This window comes from Podarcis raffonei, chromosome 15, assembly GCF_027172205.1.
Source record: "Podarcis raffonei isolate rPodRaf1 chromosome 15, rPodRaf1.pri, whole genome shotgun sequence".
Taxonomy (NCBI): domain Eukaryota; kingdom Metazoa; phylum Chordata; class Lepidosauria; order Squamata; family Lacertidae; genus Podarcis; species Podarcis raffonei.
In genome coordinates this window covers 13301830-13319959 of record NC_070616.1, presented here as the reverse complement: position 1 = coordinate 13319959, position 18130 = coordinate 13301830, and the positions used below count along the sequence as shown (strand labels likewise).

Below are 18130 nucleotides of genomic sequence, written 5' to 3'. Positions count from 1 at the left end.
CTGGGATGGCTTTTTTTTTAAATAAAACCAGGGAAGTGTTCATGGTGAGTTCTCTTTTTCTGGAAAAAAATAACACTGGGCATTATTAATAAATAAAAAACTGTCTTGCCAAACAAAGGACAGCCAGGACTGGCTAATACCTGGATGGGAGTGTACAGGGGACCTCCCTGCGTATTAATTTTTTGATGGAAGGTATAAAATAAAATTCAGGAACGACAATTTGGTTATGAAGCATCTTGATCCATCACACCTGGACCAGAGGGGCTGCTGGTCTCATCCGGCAAGCTCTTCCCATGTTCCTCTTGCTGGCTGTTGTGTGTATGTTTTTTCGGTGGGGCAGAATAAAAACAAGACAAACCTGCTCACTATCAGGGTCAAGATCCTCCTTACACAGGCTGGGAGGAATGTGGAAAGTGGGGAAGGGCCTAGGGCAGCCCCTGAAGGCAAAACAAAAAAAGAAAAAGAAAAAGAGCCAGCCAGTTGAGGAGGAGGAGGAAGAGGAGGAAGACATTTCGCCTCAGTGGTCCTCTCTTCATTTGCACCCAGGACAGCGAGAGAAGCGGTTTCTGTGGCCCTGACCATCTCCTGTTTTAGTGAGGAGAAACATCTGGAGAAGATCCGGGCTGTGTGAAGATGGCCTCCTTCCTTCTGCTTCTGCTGCTGGCAGCTGGAGGGACCGTCGCTGGCATAGGTGACTATTGTTTGGTAACACTGTGAATTTTAAAGATAATTTTATATATATTCTGACCCATCCCCAGGATTTTGGGGTAGTTCCTTCAAAGAAACCTGGGAACGACAGACCCTCCAAGTGTCCCTATTTTCCAGGGACAGTCCTGGATTTACAGAAGCCGTCCCATTTTATGATTTGATCCCAGAATTTTCCTTAGGATGTCCCTATTTTCATCAGAGAAGTGTTGGAGGGTATGGAGTTATGCGACCCCCGAGCCAAGGGGGTCGCATAACTCCATCCTTTAGAAGATGTCTGAAGGCAGCCCTGTATAAGGAAGATTTATTTATTTATTAATGTTTAATGTTTTATTGCATTTTTATACGTGTTGGTAGCTGCCCAGAGTGGCCGGGGCAACCCATTCAGACGGGTGGGCTATAAATAATAATAAAAATATTATTTTAATTTTTATTGCGGAATGAGGCATCCCTATTTTAATCGGAGAAGTGTTGGAGGGTATGGAACTGTAGAGTTGCAAAGTGCTGGGGGTTGTAGCTCTGTGAGGGGGAAACTACAGTTCCCATGATTCTTTGGGGAAAAGAATGTGCTTTAAAATGTGGCATATGTGTGTGGAGCAGTGCTTGGGATTTTTTTTAGTTTAGAGGAAAAGCTGAGTAAGAGGCAGCATGATAGAAGTTTATAAAATTGGACAGAAGAAAGTTTTTCTCTCTCATAACACTAGAATTTATGGACCTCGAACAAAGTTGAATGTTGGAAGTTTGATGCACCTTGAGTGATGATGACCAGGGTAGGTGGAATGGAAGGAATAAATTTGATTCAGTTCCTCTTTAAAGATCAATTTGCTCTTCCTGAAACAATGCTTGAACCAAAACGCATCCATCCTTCAGAATTCACGCTTCTCCAAATTTTGTAGTGTCATTCTCCAACTGAATAAATGGTACGAAAATGCAAGTACTGTGGTAAAATATGCATAAAATCTGCATAGATCCGTGAAGGAAAGATACTTAAAACATGCATTCTATCCCATATATTACTTTGTAAAAAGAAAAAGAAAGAAAAGCCAAATTGCATAAAAACATGTAGATTTGGAGAAATTCAAACTTCAATGCTACCAAATTTTCATGGCAAGTTGTTTCCTTTTTCAATCTGATGTGGAAATGTGGAGACTTGAAGAATAGAAAAACGAGAAGTAGAACTTGATAGATTTGCCCATCTCTATTGGGGAGGGCAGGATCGCTGTTTGCTGCTTTGCCTCAGGCAGCAAACCACCTACCCTTTGCCCAGTTAACCAGGACAACTTGGGAATGGAACCAGACCATACATTTAAACTACTGTCATACCATTTTATATAGTAACGGCTTTCCCCCAGAGAATTCTGGGAGCTGTAGTTTGTGAAGAATGCTGAGAGTTTATTATCTATTTATTTCGTCTATATCCCACCTTGCCTCTCTGAAGGAGCTCAAGGTGGCGTACGTGGGTCTCCCTCTCCCCAGTTAATCCCCACAACAACCCTGTGAGGTAGATTGGACTGAGAGGCAGTGACTGCCCCGTTCCCCCAGGTCGCCCAGTGAGCTTCATGGCCGTCTGGGGGAGGGGGGCAGATTTGAACCCTTGTCTCCCAGATCCTAGTCTGAGACTCTACCCAATACACCACCCTGGCTGTTTAACGAACACTCCACCTCTTTCCCCTGGCAGAGCTACAATTCCCAGAGTGGCTTAACAGGTAAGAGAGAACTCTGGGAATTTTAGCTCTTTGACGGGGGAATAGGGGCCTCCTAACAACTTTTTTTTTAATTATAATTTTTATTGGTATTTTCATTTTCAAAAACCACTGTGTTATTTTACATATCTTTACGTTACCTATACAGTCATACCTCAGGTTACAGACGCTTCAGGTTGCCTTTTTTTGGGTTACGGACCCGCCGAAACCCAGAAGTACCGGAACGAGTTACTTCCAGTTTCGGTGATCGTGCATGTGCAGAAGCACTAAATCACGCTTTGCGCAGGCGCAGAAGTGCCGAATCGTAACCCGCATATGCGCAGACATGGCACTGCGGGTTGCGAATGTGCCTCCCACACGGATCACGTTCGCAACCCAAGCATCCGCTGTATTCTGACTCTCTCGAGTCAACCACTTCGCCCCATCCCAGCCAACTGACTTTCTAACTTCCAATTATAATTTCATCCGCATTTCTCATTCCCCACATCTACCTTTCCTTTTACTTTAAGATTCCTTATCATTGTAAATAAGTTTCTAATTTTAACTGACAAAACTTTAAGCCAGTCCTGTTAGTGTTGTTAAACGTTTACAATGTTCTTTCAAATAAATAATAAATTTACTCCAGTCTTTTTCAAACTGTTGGTCTCGCTGGTCTCGGATTTTCCCGTACAGTCTTGCCATCTCTGTATATTCGATCATCTTGTTCTGCCATTCTTCGACTGTCGGGGTTTCTTGCTGTTTCCACTTCTGGGCTGAAAGAATCCTTGCCGCTGTTGTTGCGTATAAGAATATAGTATGGTCTTTCTTAGGGATCTCTTCTCCTAAAATACCTAACAAGAAAGCTTCTGGTTTCTTATGGAATATGTTCTTACACACTTTCTTAAGTTCATTATAGATCGTGCCCCAGTATGCTTTCAAAACCTTTGGGCAAGTCCACCACATATGGTGAAAGTTACCTTCTTTTTCTTTACATTTCCAACATAAATTATCAGATATTCTATAAATTTTTGCTAATTTAGTTGGCGTCAAATACCATCTATACATAATTTCCCATATATTTGCCTCCTAACAACTTTCAGTGCCCTTAACAAACTACAGCTCCCAGGATTCTTTGGGGGAAGCCATGACTGTTTAAAGTAGTATTGTATGGTGTGAATGTGGTCCAGGTTTTCTTGAAAATCCATCTTCTAAGATCACTGAGAAAGGAAGGATCGCATCATGGGGGGGCTCCCATTCTGAGGGGTACAGTTGGCACCTATACTGGGGTCTCTTTCATCTCAGAGGTATCCAGAGCTGTTGAGCCTGACAGCAGACTTGCTGCCCTCACCTGGAGAAACACTAGATTGCATGGCCAGTTGGGGCGGTGCCTGGCTGATCTGTCCAGAAAAAAGAGGAGCTTGTCTTGTGTAAATTTATACACTCTAAAAATTGCAGGGAGTAGTGAATAGACGCCCCATTCCCACCATATGTTCAAAGCACTACAATACCACTATGGGATTCGTGGTTTGTTGAGGGTGCTGAGAGATGTCAGGAGACCCTAAATTCCTCAGAGAACCATGATTCTCAGAGTGTTTTAACAATCCTTCTTCGCAGGGAACTCTGGGAATTGTAGCTGTGGGAGGGGAACTGGGGGGGGTGTCTCTTAACAACTATCATCACCTTTAAGAAGCAACAGATCCCATAATTATTTGGGGGAAGTTAGTAGTTTGTTTAAACTTTAAAGGTGGGCTTAGACACAGTCGTGGTGGATAAAGCTAACAATGGCTACTAGTTGTGATGACATTGTCTTCTCTCCACTGTGTTCCTGATTGGGGGATTATTTACTTATTTATTTATTCCATCTGCCTCCCACCTTTCCTGCAAGGAGCTCAGGGCAGCAAGGAAAGCCCATGTGGTGTAACAGTGGGAATGTTGGATCAGCCCCTGGGAGACCAGGGTTCGAATCCCCACTCAGCAATGAGGAAGCTCACTGGGTGAACTTGGCCCAGTCACCAGTGATTTTTTTTTTCTGGGGATACACAGATTCACAAAATGTTTTTGTACTTTTGTCCATTTACTGTATTTATTTTCCCCGATTTGAACCATAAAATGGTGGTTTTCTTTGAGTCAAAATGAGAGTAACCGTAAACATTTTTTTAAGGCAGGGGGAAAAGCACTGCCAGTCAACATTCCTCAGCCTAATCTACTTCACAGGGTTTCTGTGAGGACAAAATGGGGGAACCATGTACACCACTTTGAGCTCCTTGGAGGAAGAAGTGCTGTATAAATGTACAGTGGTACCTCGGGTTACAGACTCTTCAGGTTACAGACTCAGCTAACCCAGAAATAGTACCTCGGGTTAAGAACTTTGCTTCAGGATGAGAACAGAAATCGTGCAGTGGCAGCAGGAGGCCCCATTAGCTAAGGTGGTACCTCAGGTTAAGAACAGTTTCAGGTTAAGAACGGACCTCTGGAACGAATTAAGTTCTTAACCCAAGGGACCACTGTAATCAGTCAATAAATGCATGGTTCTCCCTCTCTCTGTTTTATCCTCACATCAACCCTGGAAGGTAGGTTAGGTCGAGAGACAGTAACTGGCCCAAGGCCACCCAGCGAGCTTCCTCATGGCCGAGTGGGGGTTTGAACCCTGGTCTCCCCAGGCCCTAATTCTCAGTGCTCTAACCACTAGATCACACTGCCTCACTTCCCTTTGGAGCATCTGGCTGGCTGCCGTGAGAACTGGATGCCTGGCCCCCTTTGACCCGATGCAGCTGCAGGCGTCTCCTGATGCCCTTCTGATGGCGTCTGTTTGCGTATCTCACAGTTTTCTGCATCTGGGGGTAAGAACCCACTGAATCTTCCTGTGTATTTTCAGAGACTATCTCCTACACCCCCTCTGTCTCCAACAAGCCATTGGAAGGGAAAACCACTCAAAGCACCTTCGCCCTGACGCTACCCCACTGCATTTTTGACCGATTTGCCAATGCCTCGGACAGTATCTGGTTGGTGGTCACGTACGCGAACGGTGAGTCTGCGGTGAGCTTTTTGTAGAGCCCACCAAAATCTGGACAATAGGGTTAGAGGGGGGAGGGTTCTCAATTTAAACCCTTGTCAACTCAAAACTACCTGCAACTTTTACTTTTCTGTTTAATTTTTGACATCTCTCCCAGTCTGAGTCGCTGCAGCACTCAGATATTTTAGCAAGCCAGGGTTGTAGATGAGTGGAGATGGCATGTTGGCAGTTAATGTAACCGCCTTAAAACCAGGGCTGCAAGCTTTCAGCAATAAATATCAACTTGAAGCAGCAAGAAAAGACAGACAGCTTAATTTAGGTTACAAAATGGTAAATGTTTCTAAATTTTATGTACAAGCTAAACAAGCTATAGCTTAGGGAGCGCGCCCCCCCCCAATTTTAATATTAATATACTTCTTCTTAATTGTATTTCAGTTCAACAATTACTTTGATAAAATACATATTTTGTTATGTGCAAATTGCTTTAGATACATAGTAGGTCCATAAATTACCATGTAGCATATATTCAACACAGAAAACAGCTGCAATTTGTTGTTGACAAAGGACAGCTGGACATATAAAGGGCCCCATTACCTTCAGCAGAGGGACATGGGTGGCGCTTTTGGTTAAACCACAGAGCCTAGGACTTGCCGATCAGAAGGTTGGCGGTTCAAATCCCCGCGACGGGATGAGCTCCCGTTGCTCGGTCCCTGCTCCTGCGAACCTAGCAGTTTGAAAGCACGTCAAAGTGCAAGTAGATAAATAGGTACCGCTCTGGCAGGAAGATAAATGGCGTTTCCGTGCGCTGTTCTGGTTCGCCAGAAGCGGCTTAGTCATGCTGGCCACATGACCCAGAAGCTGTAATCCGGCTCCCTCGGCCAATAAAGCGAGACGAGTGCCGCAACCCTAGAGTCGGCCACGACTGGACCTAATGGTCAGGGGTCCCTTTACCTTTACCTTACCTTCAGTAGCTTACGGCCTCATCAAACCTAAATCTGGTCCTGATAGAAACGCAAAGATGGCTTGCTAAAAACATGCAGTCTGGCTTTGGAGCAACCAACCCAAACATCCTTACTGGTTGGTTCACATGGGGGAAAGGTTTAAGAAGAGTTTGGTAGTCCTTTCTCCCAAGGTGATGGGGTGTGACCTCGCTAAGCCTGGCAGGACAGCTTACTCTATGATATTAACCCATTAGTGCATTAATTAGAATTAAGCATGTTGGTTATATGAGGCTGGATGTATTCTACAAGCAGAGGGGGCTGTCTTGGTCCTTACAGAAATATTCCTTCACCAGCAAAATGTTTCATTCCTGCCCCCGCTATGCCTCCTCCACCCAACAGCCACAGCCAGATTCAAGAACCCCAAAACACCTCAAGAGATCCCGCCATACGAAGCTCTGTTCACCTCTCACGGCTACATGACCATGAAGTCCACCCCTGCCCAGTACTGCAAAGCCGGTAATCCCAATACCGTCCTCCGGGTAGGAGGCGAATCGTCTTGCAAGAACGACGACACCCAGACCAGCTGCAATGGGCCGCTGCCTTCTCCTGCTTCTTTCAGGTAACGATTCATCAGCTGAGTTGATGCAGAGCAGAGGAGCTGAATTTGTATGGGAAACTCAGAGACCCTTAGCCAATTCAACTATTATTGTTGTTGCTTGCCACCCCAATCTCTGAGTGATGCGAGATTCCAGGGGTTCCAGGCACTCCCCCAGGGATCGTGTTCCATTTTGGAAATGTGGCACAGCGGAGACCGTGGTGTATTTAGGATATAATGGTTTGTTGACACATATATACAACCTAAGCCTACGATGGAGGGGCTCACAGCATTAACACCGTATGGACGCAGCCCTGGATTCAGAAAGAAACCAAACACCTCTCTCTCTCTCTCTCTCTCTCTCTCTCTCTCTCTCTCTCTCTCTTCTTTCTTTCTTTCTTTCTTTCTTTCTTTCTTTCTTTCTCTCTCTCTCTCTTTCTTCCCAGCTTGCTGCTTTGTTTTTTTTTTAATAAAATATTTATTAAAATTTTACAAAAACATAGGTTTACAGAATACAAAAGGAAACATAGGAAAAGAAAAAGATAAAAAACAAAAACATACAAAAGTTCATAAAAAATTAAAAATAAAAATAAAAATACAAGATACAAAAAAAAAGATAGATAAAAAAGAATTAAAAACAAATCCATTTTTTATAACTTTAAATTCATTAGCTTGTTTCCTTGACCTCCTCACACCTCCCCTTTTCGTATTCCCATTTAAGTAATCAAATCAGCAAATCCTTACCCTCTTTCGTTTATCTTAACTCTATATCTTAACATATTATACCTCTATATTTTCATCCATTATCAATTCATTTTTGCATATTCTTATTAACTTTGTTGCTAATGCCACTTATTTTCAATCCAACATCATTTTTAACATTCATTAATTTTACAGCGTTTCTGAAGATAGTCTTTAAATTTCTTCCAATCTTCTTCCACCAACTCTTCTCCCAGGTCTCGGATTCTGGCAGTCATTTCCGCTAATTCCATATAGTCCATCACCTTCATCTGCCACTCTTCCAGGGTGGGTAAATCTTGTGTCTTCCAATACTTTGCAATGAGTATTCTTGCTGCTGTTGTTGCATACATGAAGAAAGTTCTGTCCTTCTTTGGCACCAATTGGCCGACCATGCCCAGGAGAAAGGCCTCTGGTTTCTTCAGGAAGGTATATTTAAATACCTTTTTCATTTCATTATAGATCATCTCCCAGAAAGCCTTAATCTTTGGGCACGTCCACCAAAGGTGAAAGAATGTACCTTCATTTTCTTTACATTTCCAGCATTTGTTATCGGGCAAATGATATATTTTTGCAAGCTTGACTGGTGTCATGTACCACCTGTATATCATTTTCATAATATTCTCTCTTAAGGCATTACATGCCGTAAATTTCATACCGGTGGTCCACAACTGTTCCCAGTCCGCAAACATAATGTTATGACCAATATCTTGTGCCCATTTAATCATAGCAGATTTAACCGTTTCATCCTGCATATTCCATTTCAACAGCAAGTTATACATTCTTGAAAGTATCTTAGTTTTGGGATCTAACAATTCTGTTTCCAATTTTGATTTTTCCACCTGGAAGCCATTTTTTTTGTCCAAATTATAGGCCTCTCTTATTTGATAATAATGAAGCCAGTCTCGCACTTTATCTTTTAATTTCTCAAAACTCTGCAATTTCAGTTTATCTCCTTCTTGTTCCAAAATTTCCCAATATTTCGGCCATTTGGCCTCCATATTGAGCTTTTTCTGAGCCTTCGCTTCCATTGGTGACAACCACCTTGGGGTTTTATTTTCCAATAAGTCTTTGTATCTTATCCAGACATTGAACAATGCTTTCCTGACAATGTGGTTTTTAAATGCTTTATGTGCTTTAACCTTGTCGTACCACAAATATGCATGCCACCCAAAAACATTATTAAAACCTTCTAGGTCCAAAATGTCCGTGTTCTCAAGAAGCAGCCAGTCTTTCAACCAGCAGAATGCTGCTGATTCATAGTAAAGATTAAGGTCTGGCAGGGCAAATCCGCCTCTTTCCTTTGCATCAGTTAATATTTTAAATTTTATTCTGGGCTTCTTGCCCTGCCAGACAAATCTAGAAATATCTCTCTGCCACTTCTTGAAACAGTCCATCCTGTCCAAAATTTGCAATGATTGAAATAAAAATAACATTTTTGGCAATATATTCATCTTTATAGCTGCAATTCGACCCAACAAGGAAAGCTTCAAATTTGACCATATTTCTAAGTCTTTTTTCACTTCTGACCAACATTTCTCATAGTTATCTTTAAATAAGTTTAAGTTCTTAGCAGTCATATTAACCCCCAAATATTTTACTTTCTTAGCTAATGTTAAACCAGTCTCCTTCTGAAACCTCTCTCAATCGGCTTGCTGCTTTGCCTCTAGCTCACATCACTGCATCTCTCTGCTCTCAACTCTCGCTCTGTCTTTCTAACTACCTGGAGTTGAGGGAGGGGCTTCACCCACTGGCCATCTCGCACAGAGCCCCTTTCCTTTGTTCCCCTTAATGGCCCATCACCCAGGCTATCACTTCCACCAGAAGGCTAGCCTGGCTCTTCCAATAATTAGAAGCCTTTTTAAATTCTAACACTCGCTGGATCCAGGGATTGGAAGGGTCTCGGCATACAACCTAACACCTCAAACTCTTAACATCATCATCATCATCATCATTATTATTATTATTATTATCCCGTCTTTCCCTCAAACCAGGGCTCAAGGCAGCTAACACAAATTAAAGCAAGACTGATAAAATATAGAAAGCTCCAAGACAATCATTAAAAAGTAATTAAACTATAATAAAATTAACACATGGCTTCCAGAGATGTCTGAAAACGCCACACACCCCTCTTAGAAATGAAGCGACCATGTCGTCAGTCCTGGCTTCTCTGAAGCCTGAGGCACCTTGAGTTTCTGATGGCTCAGAACCATCCCTCTGCCCAAACATCCGTGGCAGGGCAGATCTGTTCAGCCAGAAATTCCACATTGCACTCCACGTGAGTTGACATTTCTGAGGGACTGGAACGAGGCCTCAGGCGAAGGAGCTTATTATGGGTGCAGTCAGGGCTCTGTCTCCTACTTTAAACACAGGCCTGGAAGATACAGTAAAGGCCTCCGCCCTGCGATCAGGTGAGAGTCTCCCTTGCAGAGAAAGTTTAGATTGACATTTATTGAGCAAGTTGGAGCTTCCTGATTAGAATGGGGGTAGAGATGCTCCTTCAGGTAAACTGGGCCGAGGCCGCTTAGGGCTTTAAAGGTCAGCACCAACACTTCAAATTGTGCTTGGAAACATACTGGGAGCCTATGTAGGTCTTTCAGGACCAGTGTTATATGGTCTCGGCGGCTGCTCCCAGTCACCAGTCTAGCTGCTGCATTCTGGATTAACTGCAGTTTCCAGGTAACCTTCAAAGGTAGCCCCACATACAGATGCAGTAGTCCAAACAGGAGATAACTAGAGCATGCACCACTCTGGTGAAACAGTCTGCGGGCAGGGAGGGTCTTAGCTTGCCTACTGGTAGACAGCTGCCCTGGACACAGAATTGCGCCTCCATGAACAGCTGTGAGTCCAAAATGACTCCCAGGCTGCACACCTGGTCATTCAGGGGCACAATTACCCCATTTAGGATCAGGGAGTCCTCCACACCTGCTCGCCCCCTGTCCCCCAATAACAGTGCTTCTGTCTTGTCAGGATTCAGCCTCAATCTGTTAGCTGCCATCCATCCTCCAGCTGCCTCCAGACACTCACACAGGACCTTCACTGCCCTCACTGGTTCTGATTTGAAGGAGAGGTAGAGCTGGGTATCATCCACATACTGATGGACACCCAGCCCAAACCCCCTAATGATCTCTCCTAGAGGATTCATGTAGATGTTAAAAAGCATGGGGGAGAGGACGGAACCCTGAGGCACCCCACAAGTGAGAGCCCAGGGGTCTGAACACTCATCCCCCCAACACCACTTTCTGGCCACGGCCCAGGAGGAAGGAGCGGAACCACTGTATAACAGTGCCCCCAGCTCCCAGCCCCTCTAGACGATCCAGAAGGATGTCATGGTCAATGGTATCAAAGGCCACTAAGAGATCCAGCAGGACTAGGAAACAGCTTTCACCTTTGTCCCTAGCCCGCCAGAGTGCGACAAAGGCAGTTTCAGTCCCATGGTGAGGCCTGAATCCCGACTGGAAGGGATCAAAATGGTCCGCATCCTCCAGGGTGCTTGGAGTTGTTCAGCAACCACCAGCTCAAACACCTTCCCAAGAATGGAAGATTTGAGAGTGGGCGATAGTTGGCCATATTGGCCGGGTCCAAATATGTGGGGTTTTTTTAAGAAGCAGTTTAATAACTGCCTCTTTCAGTGGGTCTGGGAAGGCTCCCTCACTGAGGGAAGCATTCACCACCCCCTGGAGCCCATCGCCCAGCCATTCCTGGCTCACTTTTATAAGCCAGGACGGGCAAGGATCAAGGAGACAGGTGGTTAGTTTCACTCGTCCAAGCAGCCTGTCCACATCCTCGGAGGTAACGGATTGGAATTGATCCCACGCAACTTGACTAGAGAGGGCTCTAGCACTCTCCCGCCCCAGCCCTGCTCCCATGGACGAGTCTACCTCTTTCTGAATCTGAGCGACTTTATCTGCAAAGAACTTTGCAAAATCATTGCAGGAGATCTTGGGGTCATCACCAGGCCCCAATGGCGAAGGTGGTTCCATGAGATTGGGTTCGGTTTATATTGAAAGGTGAACCCACATAATTATTTCCAAAAGAACATGCAAACTAAAAAAATCCCAGCCATCCTTTGAAATTTGCACTTCTCTGGTTAAGTTATGCGTACACAAATGCATATACTGGGGTAAAGCATGCAGAAGAATGTGTATATTAGCAAAAATAACATACACCAATGCTTTATATTAGGGGAAATATAAATAGTAGGGGGAATACATCTTGCAAAGAATGCATATATTAAGCAAGACTGCATACGAACGTGTGTTTATTAGGGGAAATGCAAGTGAATTTTCCTAAGGCAGGGTGATGTGGAAATTTGAAAAGCCAAATTTAGGGCTGGGAAAATGAGAGACAGAGAGAAACCAAAGCTAGATGCACACGCTGGACCTAGATTCAACCAGTGATTTGTTCCAATAAAGTTTAGTAAGACATCCCTGATATTTCCACTCACCCACCCCTGTCTCTTTTTAAACTCCTCCTCAGAGTGAAATTCCTTATCATGGATTCCAAAGGACCGAAAGCTGAAACAAAGTGGTCCGCTCCAATTCCGCTGAAAGGAGGTATGTTATAAAAGAAAGAGGCTTGCAGAGAAGATCTGGGCTGGCTCAATGTGATTTGCCACCTGAGGCAAAGGGCAACATGGCACCCTGTCACCAGAAGCTGACCAAGCCGGCAGGGTAACTGGCAGAGTCCTCACAAAGGCACCTGAGTCAGACCATCTAGCTCAATATTGTTTACACTGACTGGCAGCTGCTCCCCAGAATTTCAGGCAGCCGAGGAACCGATAAGAAAATTGCCTCCTTTTGTTATCTCTTTCAGGTGAAGCGTGGGAGACAGTGGATACCTGGCCTGGACGTCGCAGTGGAGACATGATCGTCATCACCACTATTCTCTCTGCCCTTTGTGGGGTTGTCACCATCGGCTTCCTAAGCACCGTCAGCTATGAATGGTAAGACTTTGCCTGCAGGCTTAGTGGGGTACTGGAGGGGGATTGTGGCAGAGGGCAAGTCCCGGGTTTTACTCCAGTGAGGCCTTCTGCTAAAACACCAAAGTGATCGACAGGCCCTCCCTGCTCCCCTCATAACGGGACTTTCAGGTTTGTTAGCACAGAGGGAGTCGGAGGATGAGGAAAACCATCCAACCCACAGGCTAGGTACGTTTTCCCTTTCCTTTGATGGGATTCCTGATTCAGGCTAGCAGTTCAAACAGCAGCTGTGTCACATTTTGCTAAAGCTCAGCGTTTTCTCACAAGCAGAACTGAGTTGCACTTGCATTGCTTCGCATGTAAACTGCTGGAAGATCTGTGCTTATATTAAGAGAGCCAGTGTGGTGTAGTGGTTAAAAGCGGTAGTCTCGTAATCTGGTGAACCAGGTTCGAGTCTCCGCTCCTCCACATGCAGCTGCTGGGTGACCTTGGGCCAGTCACACTTCTCTGAAGTCTCTCAGCCCCACTCACCTCACAGAGTGTTTGTTGTGGGGGAGGAAGGGAAAGGAGATTGTGAGCCGCTTTGAGACTCCTTAGGGTAGTGATAAAGCGGGATATCAAATCCAAACTCCTCTTCTTCTTAAGTGGGATATTTCAAAATATATTAAAAAATGAAAAAACGCATGCTGTCAGATGTAAGCACCACTGAGTGGCAAGGCTAAGGCCAAATCTCCATGGGAGAGCATCTGTTTCGCAGGCAGAAGATCCCAGGTTTGAGCCCCAGTGCCTCCAGTTTGGGCTCCCTGCCTGAATACCCTGGGAGCCACTGCCAGTCTGTGTAGACAGTACTGAGCTAAATGGAGCAATGATCTGACTCGGTATAAGAAGGCAGTTTCTGATGCTGCCCCCCTCACTCGTTCCCAGCTTTCCTCCGACATTCATGCTCTGTGCTCTCTCTCTCTCTCTCTCTACAGCTTCAAGCTTTGCCGCCCAGGCCCACCGGAAAACCAAGAGGAGCCCCCGCGTCAAGACCCCTTCCAAGGCAGCCGCTATGATACGCACCACATCCCTCCTGCTCCTCCTGCGCCTCCCCCTCCCCCTGCCATGGACATGCCAAGCCCCCACCACCTCAGCCCTGCTTCCTAGAGCACCCCGCCCCCCGGGTTGGGTCTCTGGGCAGATCAACACACACCTTACATCTAAAACGCACATTTCAAGCACATGACTTCCCCCAAAGAACTATGGGAACTGTAGTTTGCTAGGCTCGCTGGGGACGGTAGCTGTGCGACGGGAAGACTACAGTTCCCATAATTCTTTGGGGGAAGTTGTGTGCTTGAAATGTGCACTGCGAACATACTTTAAGTGTGGCTCTGCCCTCCCGTGTCTGTTTGCAGTCTGATTCCATCCAGACCAGACAGCCACCCACTCGCCCCAAAGTAGTCCTGTTACACCAACACTCACAACTTAATCCCTCCACCTTGACCACCTTCCTTCTCCAGGTTTTATTCTTCCACTCAGCAATATAAGCCTGTCCTCCATTCACTTTTTCGAACGTCACATTACTAAGCTGGCTGTGATTGTTTCCTCTTTTTCCTTTCCTTTCCTTTTCTTTAAATGACTTTTTATTGGGTTTGGTAAACAACAGTCCTGAGGATAATAAATGATGCGAATAAAGAGAATGAGTCTTCTCATGTCATTTGTATAACAAAAAAAACCAACACAATAAATATCTGCTACATATGGTGCGTTAGTGATCAATGTAAAGGTTCTTGCTTTAAACAAACACAAATGGGAAACAGGACAGAACAAAATTATCAGGGAACATTCAGCATCGCATAGATAAAAGTCCAACCGGGAGCCCTCGTGGCTGTGCTTCGATTAAGTATGAGTAATAGTCATTGTTCCTCTTATGTTACCAATGGAAAAAAATATAAAGTGTTGGTTTATTGATAAATGGGGGAGGGGGATCAAAGTGAAGATTATAATTTACATTTAAATTTCAATTTTGATCAACCAGATTGAGACAAATGCTGATGGGGTGAGGGGAAATTGTTTATTTTCTGGAATACTGGCATAGACTCATAATAGTAGAGTTGGCTGGGGTCCCAAGGGCCGTGGCTAGCCTACCTCTACTTAAAACCCTCCAATGAAGGATATGTCATGAAATTCAACCACACTGGGCTCAAGCCATCTGTCCATGTGTCAACCATAGTATATTTGTTAATCTCTGAAGGAGGGCTGTTTCTCAAATTATTTTGTACTGATTGTCTATCATTGTGCCAGAAAGGTCTCTCTAGTATGTTGCATGTTGCCACTTGTAATAAATGGCTTATTCATTCTTTACTATGGAAATCCAGATTGCTGTCTTGAAATACATTTAATAAAGCTAATTCTGGTTCGACTGCCCATTGTTGTTTCGTTATTAATTTCTCTGAATATCAAATTCCAGAAAGGCTGGGTTTTTGTATGTTTACCCACCATGTGTGTAGAAGATGTGGGACATTTTTAAAAAAATAAATAAATGACAATAATAATATAAAGCAGACTCCCCCCCCCCCCGCATGCCCCGCTGTTTTCTTGAATCCAGCACTGTTCAAATTTGGTGCTGGACGCAAGACATGTTGCCTTTGGCAGGGATCAGACATGTATGTTACATCACAGTTTTATTGCCACAGGAGAAGGAACTGAAGCTTAAATTGTTCTGGTCGCCTCGCCTCAGAAAGGATATTGCAGAGTTGGCAAAAGTTCAGAAAAGGGGACCCAAAATAATAAAGGTGGGGACAGATCAGTCCTATGAAGAAAGGCTGCAACATTTGGGAAATTTTAGCTTAGAGAAAAGGCAGGAATGCTTTTGAAAGCCAGAGAAGAGGAGAGAGCTCTTATGCTCAGATCCTGCTTTTCCCATAATGGGCATCAGGTTGGCAAGTGTGAGAACAGGATGCTGGACTAGAGGGGCCTGGGCCTGAACCCACAGGCTCTTATGTTCTTAAACAGATCTACCGTTCTTTCTTCTTTTCATTTCCTGAATTTTCCTGTTCTTATTTTTCTTTTATTTACTTTTAGGCGCACGTTACACAAAATGAGAGTTCATTTTGCCAATAGAATCTATGTACAAAAGCTCTGCGTGTGCCAGCTTGACGTTGCATAAATAAATCTTGAAAAAGAAAGAAGCAGCCCTTTGGAGATCCGAACGTGGAAGTCCTAAAGCAGGGCTGGGCGAGATTGAAAATATTTCTCTGCCACTGAAGTGTGAAAGGGTTTGAGTCACCCAGTGCGCTAACATATGAGCCCCACCCTGGATACACAGACCTGGACACTGGTGCTTGGGGATTCCCGCCCCAACCCCACCAGATGGGACTCCTTCCTGCCGCTGGAAATAAGAGAAAAGTTTGTCAAATCTTAATTTTTCTCCCTCTCATCACTAGAACTTATGGGCATCCAATGGAGCTGAATTTTGGAAGATTCAGGAGAGGTAAAAGAAAGGACTTCTTAAACTGTTAAACTGCGGAACTCCCTTCCACAGGAGGCAGGGATGGCAGCCAAATTGGATGGCTTTAAAAGAGGAATGGGCAAATTCATGGAGGAAGAGGAGAAGGCTATTATGGCTCTGCCCTGCCACCACAGCTTGAGACGGCAATGCTTCCGAAAACCAGCTGCTAAAAACCAAGTATGTGGGTGGTGCTGTGGTCTAAACCACTGAGCCTCTTGGACTTGCCAATCAGAAGGTTGGTGGTTTGAATCCCCGCGAGGGGATGAGCTCCGTTCCAGCTCCTGCCAACCTAGCAGTTTGAAAGCATTCCAGTGCAAGTAGATAAATATTGTATTTTTCCATGTATAAGACGACCCCTATTTTTTTTAAACCCAAAATTAAGAAATTAAGTTGTTTAGCTTTGGGAGTGGGTCACTTCTGCCAATCGCTCACCCGCCTGCCCACCACTGCCAATTGCTTGCCACAGCCACTGCCGGTCGCACACCTTGCTGCAGCCAATTGTCTGCCCACTCGCTGCCACCAACCGCCCACCCTCCCACTTGCCACAGCCGCCAATCGCCTGCCCAATTGCCGCAGCCGCAGCCAATCGCCAGTAGGCCTTGCCTTAGCCACCAATCACCCACCCAATCGCTGCTGCTAATCTACTGCTTGCTGTTGCCATTAATCGCACGTCCCCCCTCTGCATTCACTATCCGTGTATAAGACGACACCCAATTTTTGCCTATTTCTTTATTTTAGCAAAAAGCATCGTCTTATACATGGAAAAAATACGGAAGGTACCGCCAGTGCTTTTTTTCTTTCAGGGGGTACGCATGCATACCCCTAAACATTTTGTGAATCTAAGTTTGGCCTCATTGAGGGAGAAAGGTTGTTTTCTGCTGCTCCAGAGAAGCGGACACGGAACAATGGATCCAAACTGCAGGAAAGAAGATTCCACCTAAACATTAGGAAGAACTTCCTGACAGTAAGAGCTGTTCGACAGTGGAATTTGCTGCCAAGGAGTGTGGTGGAGTCTCCTTCTTTGGAGGTCTTTAAGCAGAGGCTTGACAACCATATGTCAGGAGTGCTCTGATGGTGTTTCCTGCTTGGCAGGGGGTTGGACTCGATGGCCCTTGGGGTCTCTTCCAACTCTATGATTCTATGCTTCTATGATTCTATGAGGGGCAGTATTTCAATATGAGTAGGAAAATGAGAGTACCCCTAAACATTTTTTAAGAAAAAAAGCACTGGGTATCACTGTGGTGGGAAGGTAAATGGTGTTTCCGTACGCTCTGGTTTCCATCACGGTGTTCCATTGCGCCAGGAGCGGCTTAGTCATGCTGGCCACATGACCTGGAAAGCTGTCTGTGGACAAACACCGGCTCCCTTGGCCTGAAAGCGAGACGAGCACCGCACCTTGTAGTTGCCTTTGACTGGACCTAACCATCCAGGGATCCTTTACCTTTTCTTTTTTTTTTACGTTACTGGAAACCACAGGAGGGGAGCAGGCTCTGGTGCTCAGGTCCTGCATGTGGGTTTCCCAGAAGAGGCATCTGGTTGGCCACTGTGAGAACAGGATGCGGGACTAGCTGGGCCACTGGCCTGATCCAGCGGGTTCTTCTTAGGATCTTATCATCAGAGTTCAAGGACATGTTCCAGTCAGGCAGAAATTATCAAGGAGAGTACAAAGGAACACTGGTGAGGACTTTGGCAGAGCTGGGGTCCCAAGGACCAGACAGGAGGTCTCGAGGGCCGCATCTGAGGTTGCCAACAAGCACCCCAAAGCGATTTAACAATGAAAAACATTGCAGTAGTGTCTCATACCTCATGTTAGCGAACTGTGGAAAAGGCTCTAAGGATTGAAAGTGGAGATGCTATGTGTATTTTTCTCTGTTTGTTTGTTTGTTTGTTTGCTTGTTTTGTAACACGAGGAAACCTTTAATGAAAACACCGACGGACATAAACAACAACCGTTTCAAATCCAGTACAATGCAGGTTGGGATTTAAAAGGAAAACTCTCGCTAGAATTGGAAGGTATTTGGTAAGCACCGAAAAGGCAATAAGAG

The 18130-nt window shown here is 44.9% G+C and overlaps 1 protein-coding gene across 2 annotated transcripts; it reads left to right on the top strand.

Annotated features, from left to right (window-relative positions):
• Positions 1-249: 249 nt before the first annotated feature.
• Positions 250-14274, top strand: LOC128402414 (uroplakin-3b-like). 2 transcript variants are annotated; one of them, XM_053366502.1, is made up of 6 exons: positions 258-691; positions 5263-5412; positions 6741-6960; positions 12154-12230; positions 12490-12619; positions 13570-14274. In XM_053366502.1, the coding sequence occupies exons 1-6, from the start codon at positions 634-636 to the stop codon at positions 13739-13741; spliced, it is 807 nt and encodes a 268-aa protein (XP_053222477.1). In that variant the 5' UTR covers positions 258-633; the 3' UTR covers positions 13742-14274. The 2 variants fall into 2 exon arrangements, with proteins under 2 accessions (XP_053222478.1, XP_053222477.1); XM_053366503.1 differs by lacking the exon at positions 5263-5412 and having other exon boundaries at positions 250-691.
• Positions 14275-18130: the final 3856 nt, after the last annotated feature.

Excerpts from the sequence above, each read along its gene's own strand:
- LOC128402414 (XM_053366502.1), top strand. The coding sequence starts at position 634 with ATGGCCTCCTTCCTTCTGCTTCTGCTGCTGGCAGCTGGAGGGACCGTC. Across the intron at positions 6,961-12,153 it reads CCTTCTCCTGCTTCTTTCAG|AGTGAAATTCCTTATCATGG; the intron begins GTAACGATTCAT and ends ACTCCTCCTCAG. Across the intron at positions 12,231-12,489 it reads TCCAATTCCGCTGAAAGGAG|GTGAAGCGTGGGAGACAGTG; the intron begins GTATGTTATAAA and ends TATCTCTTTCAG.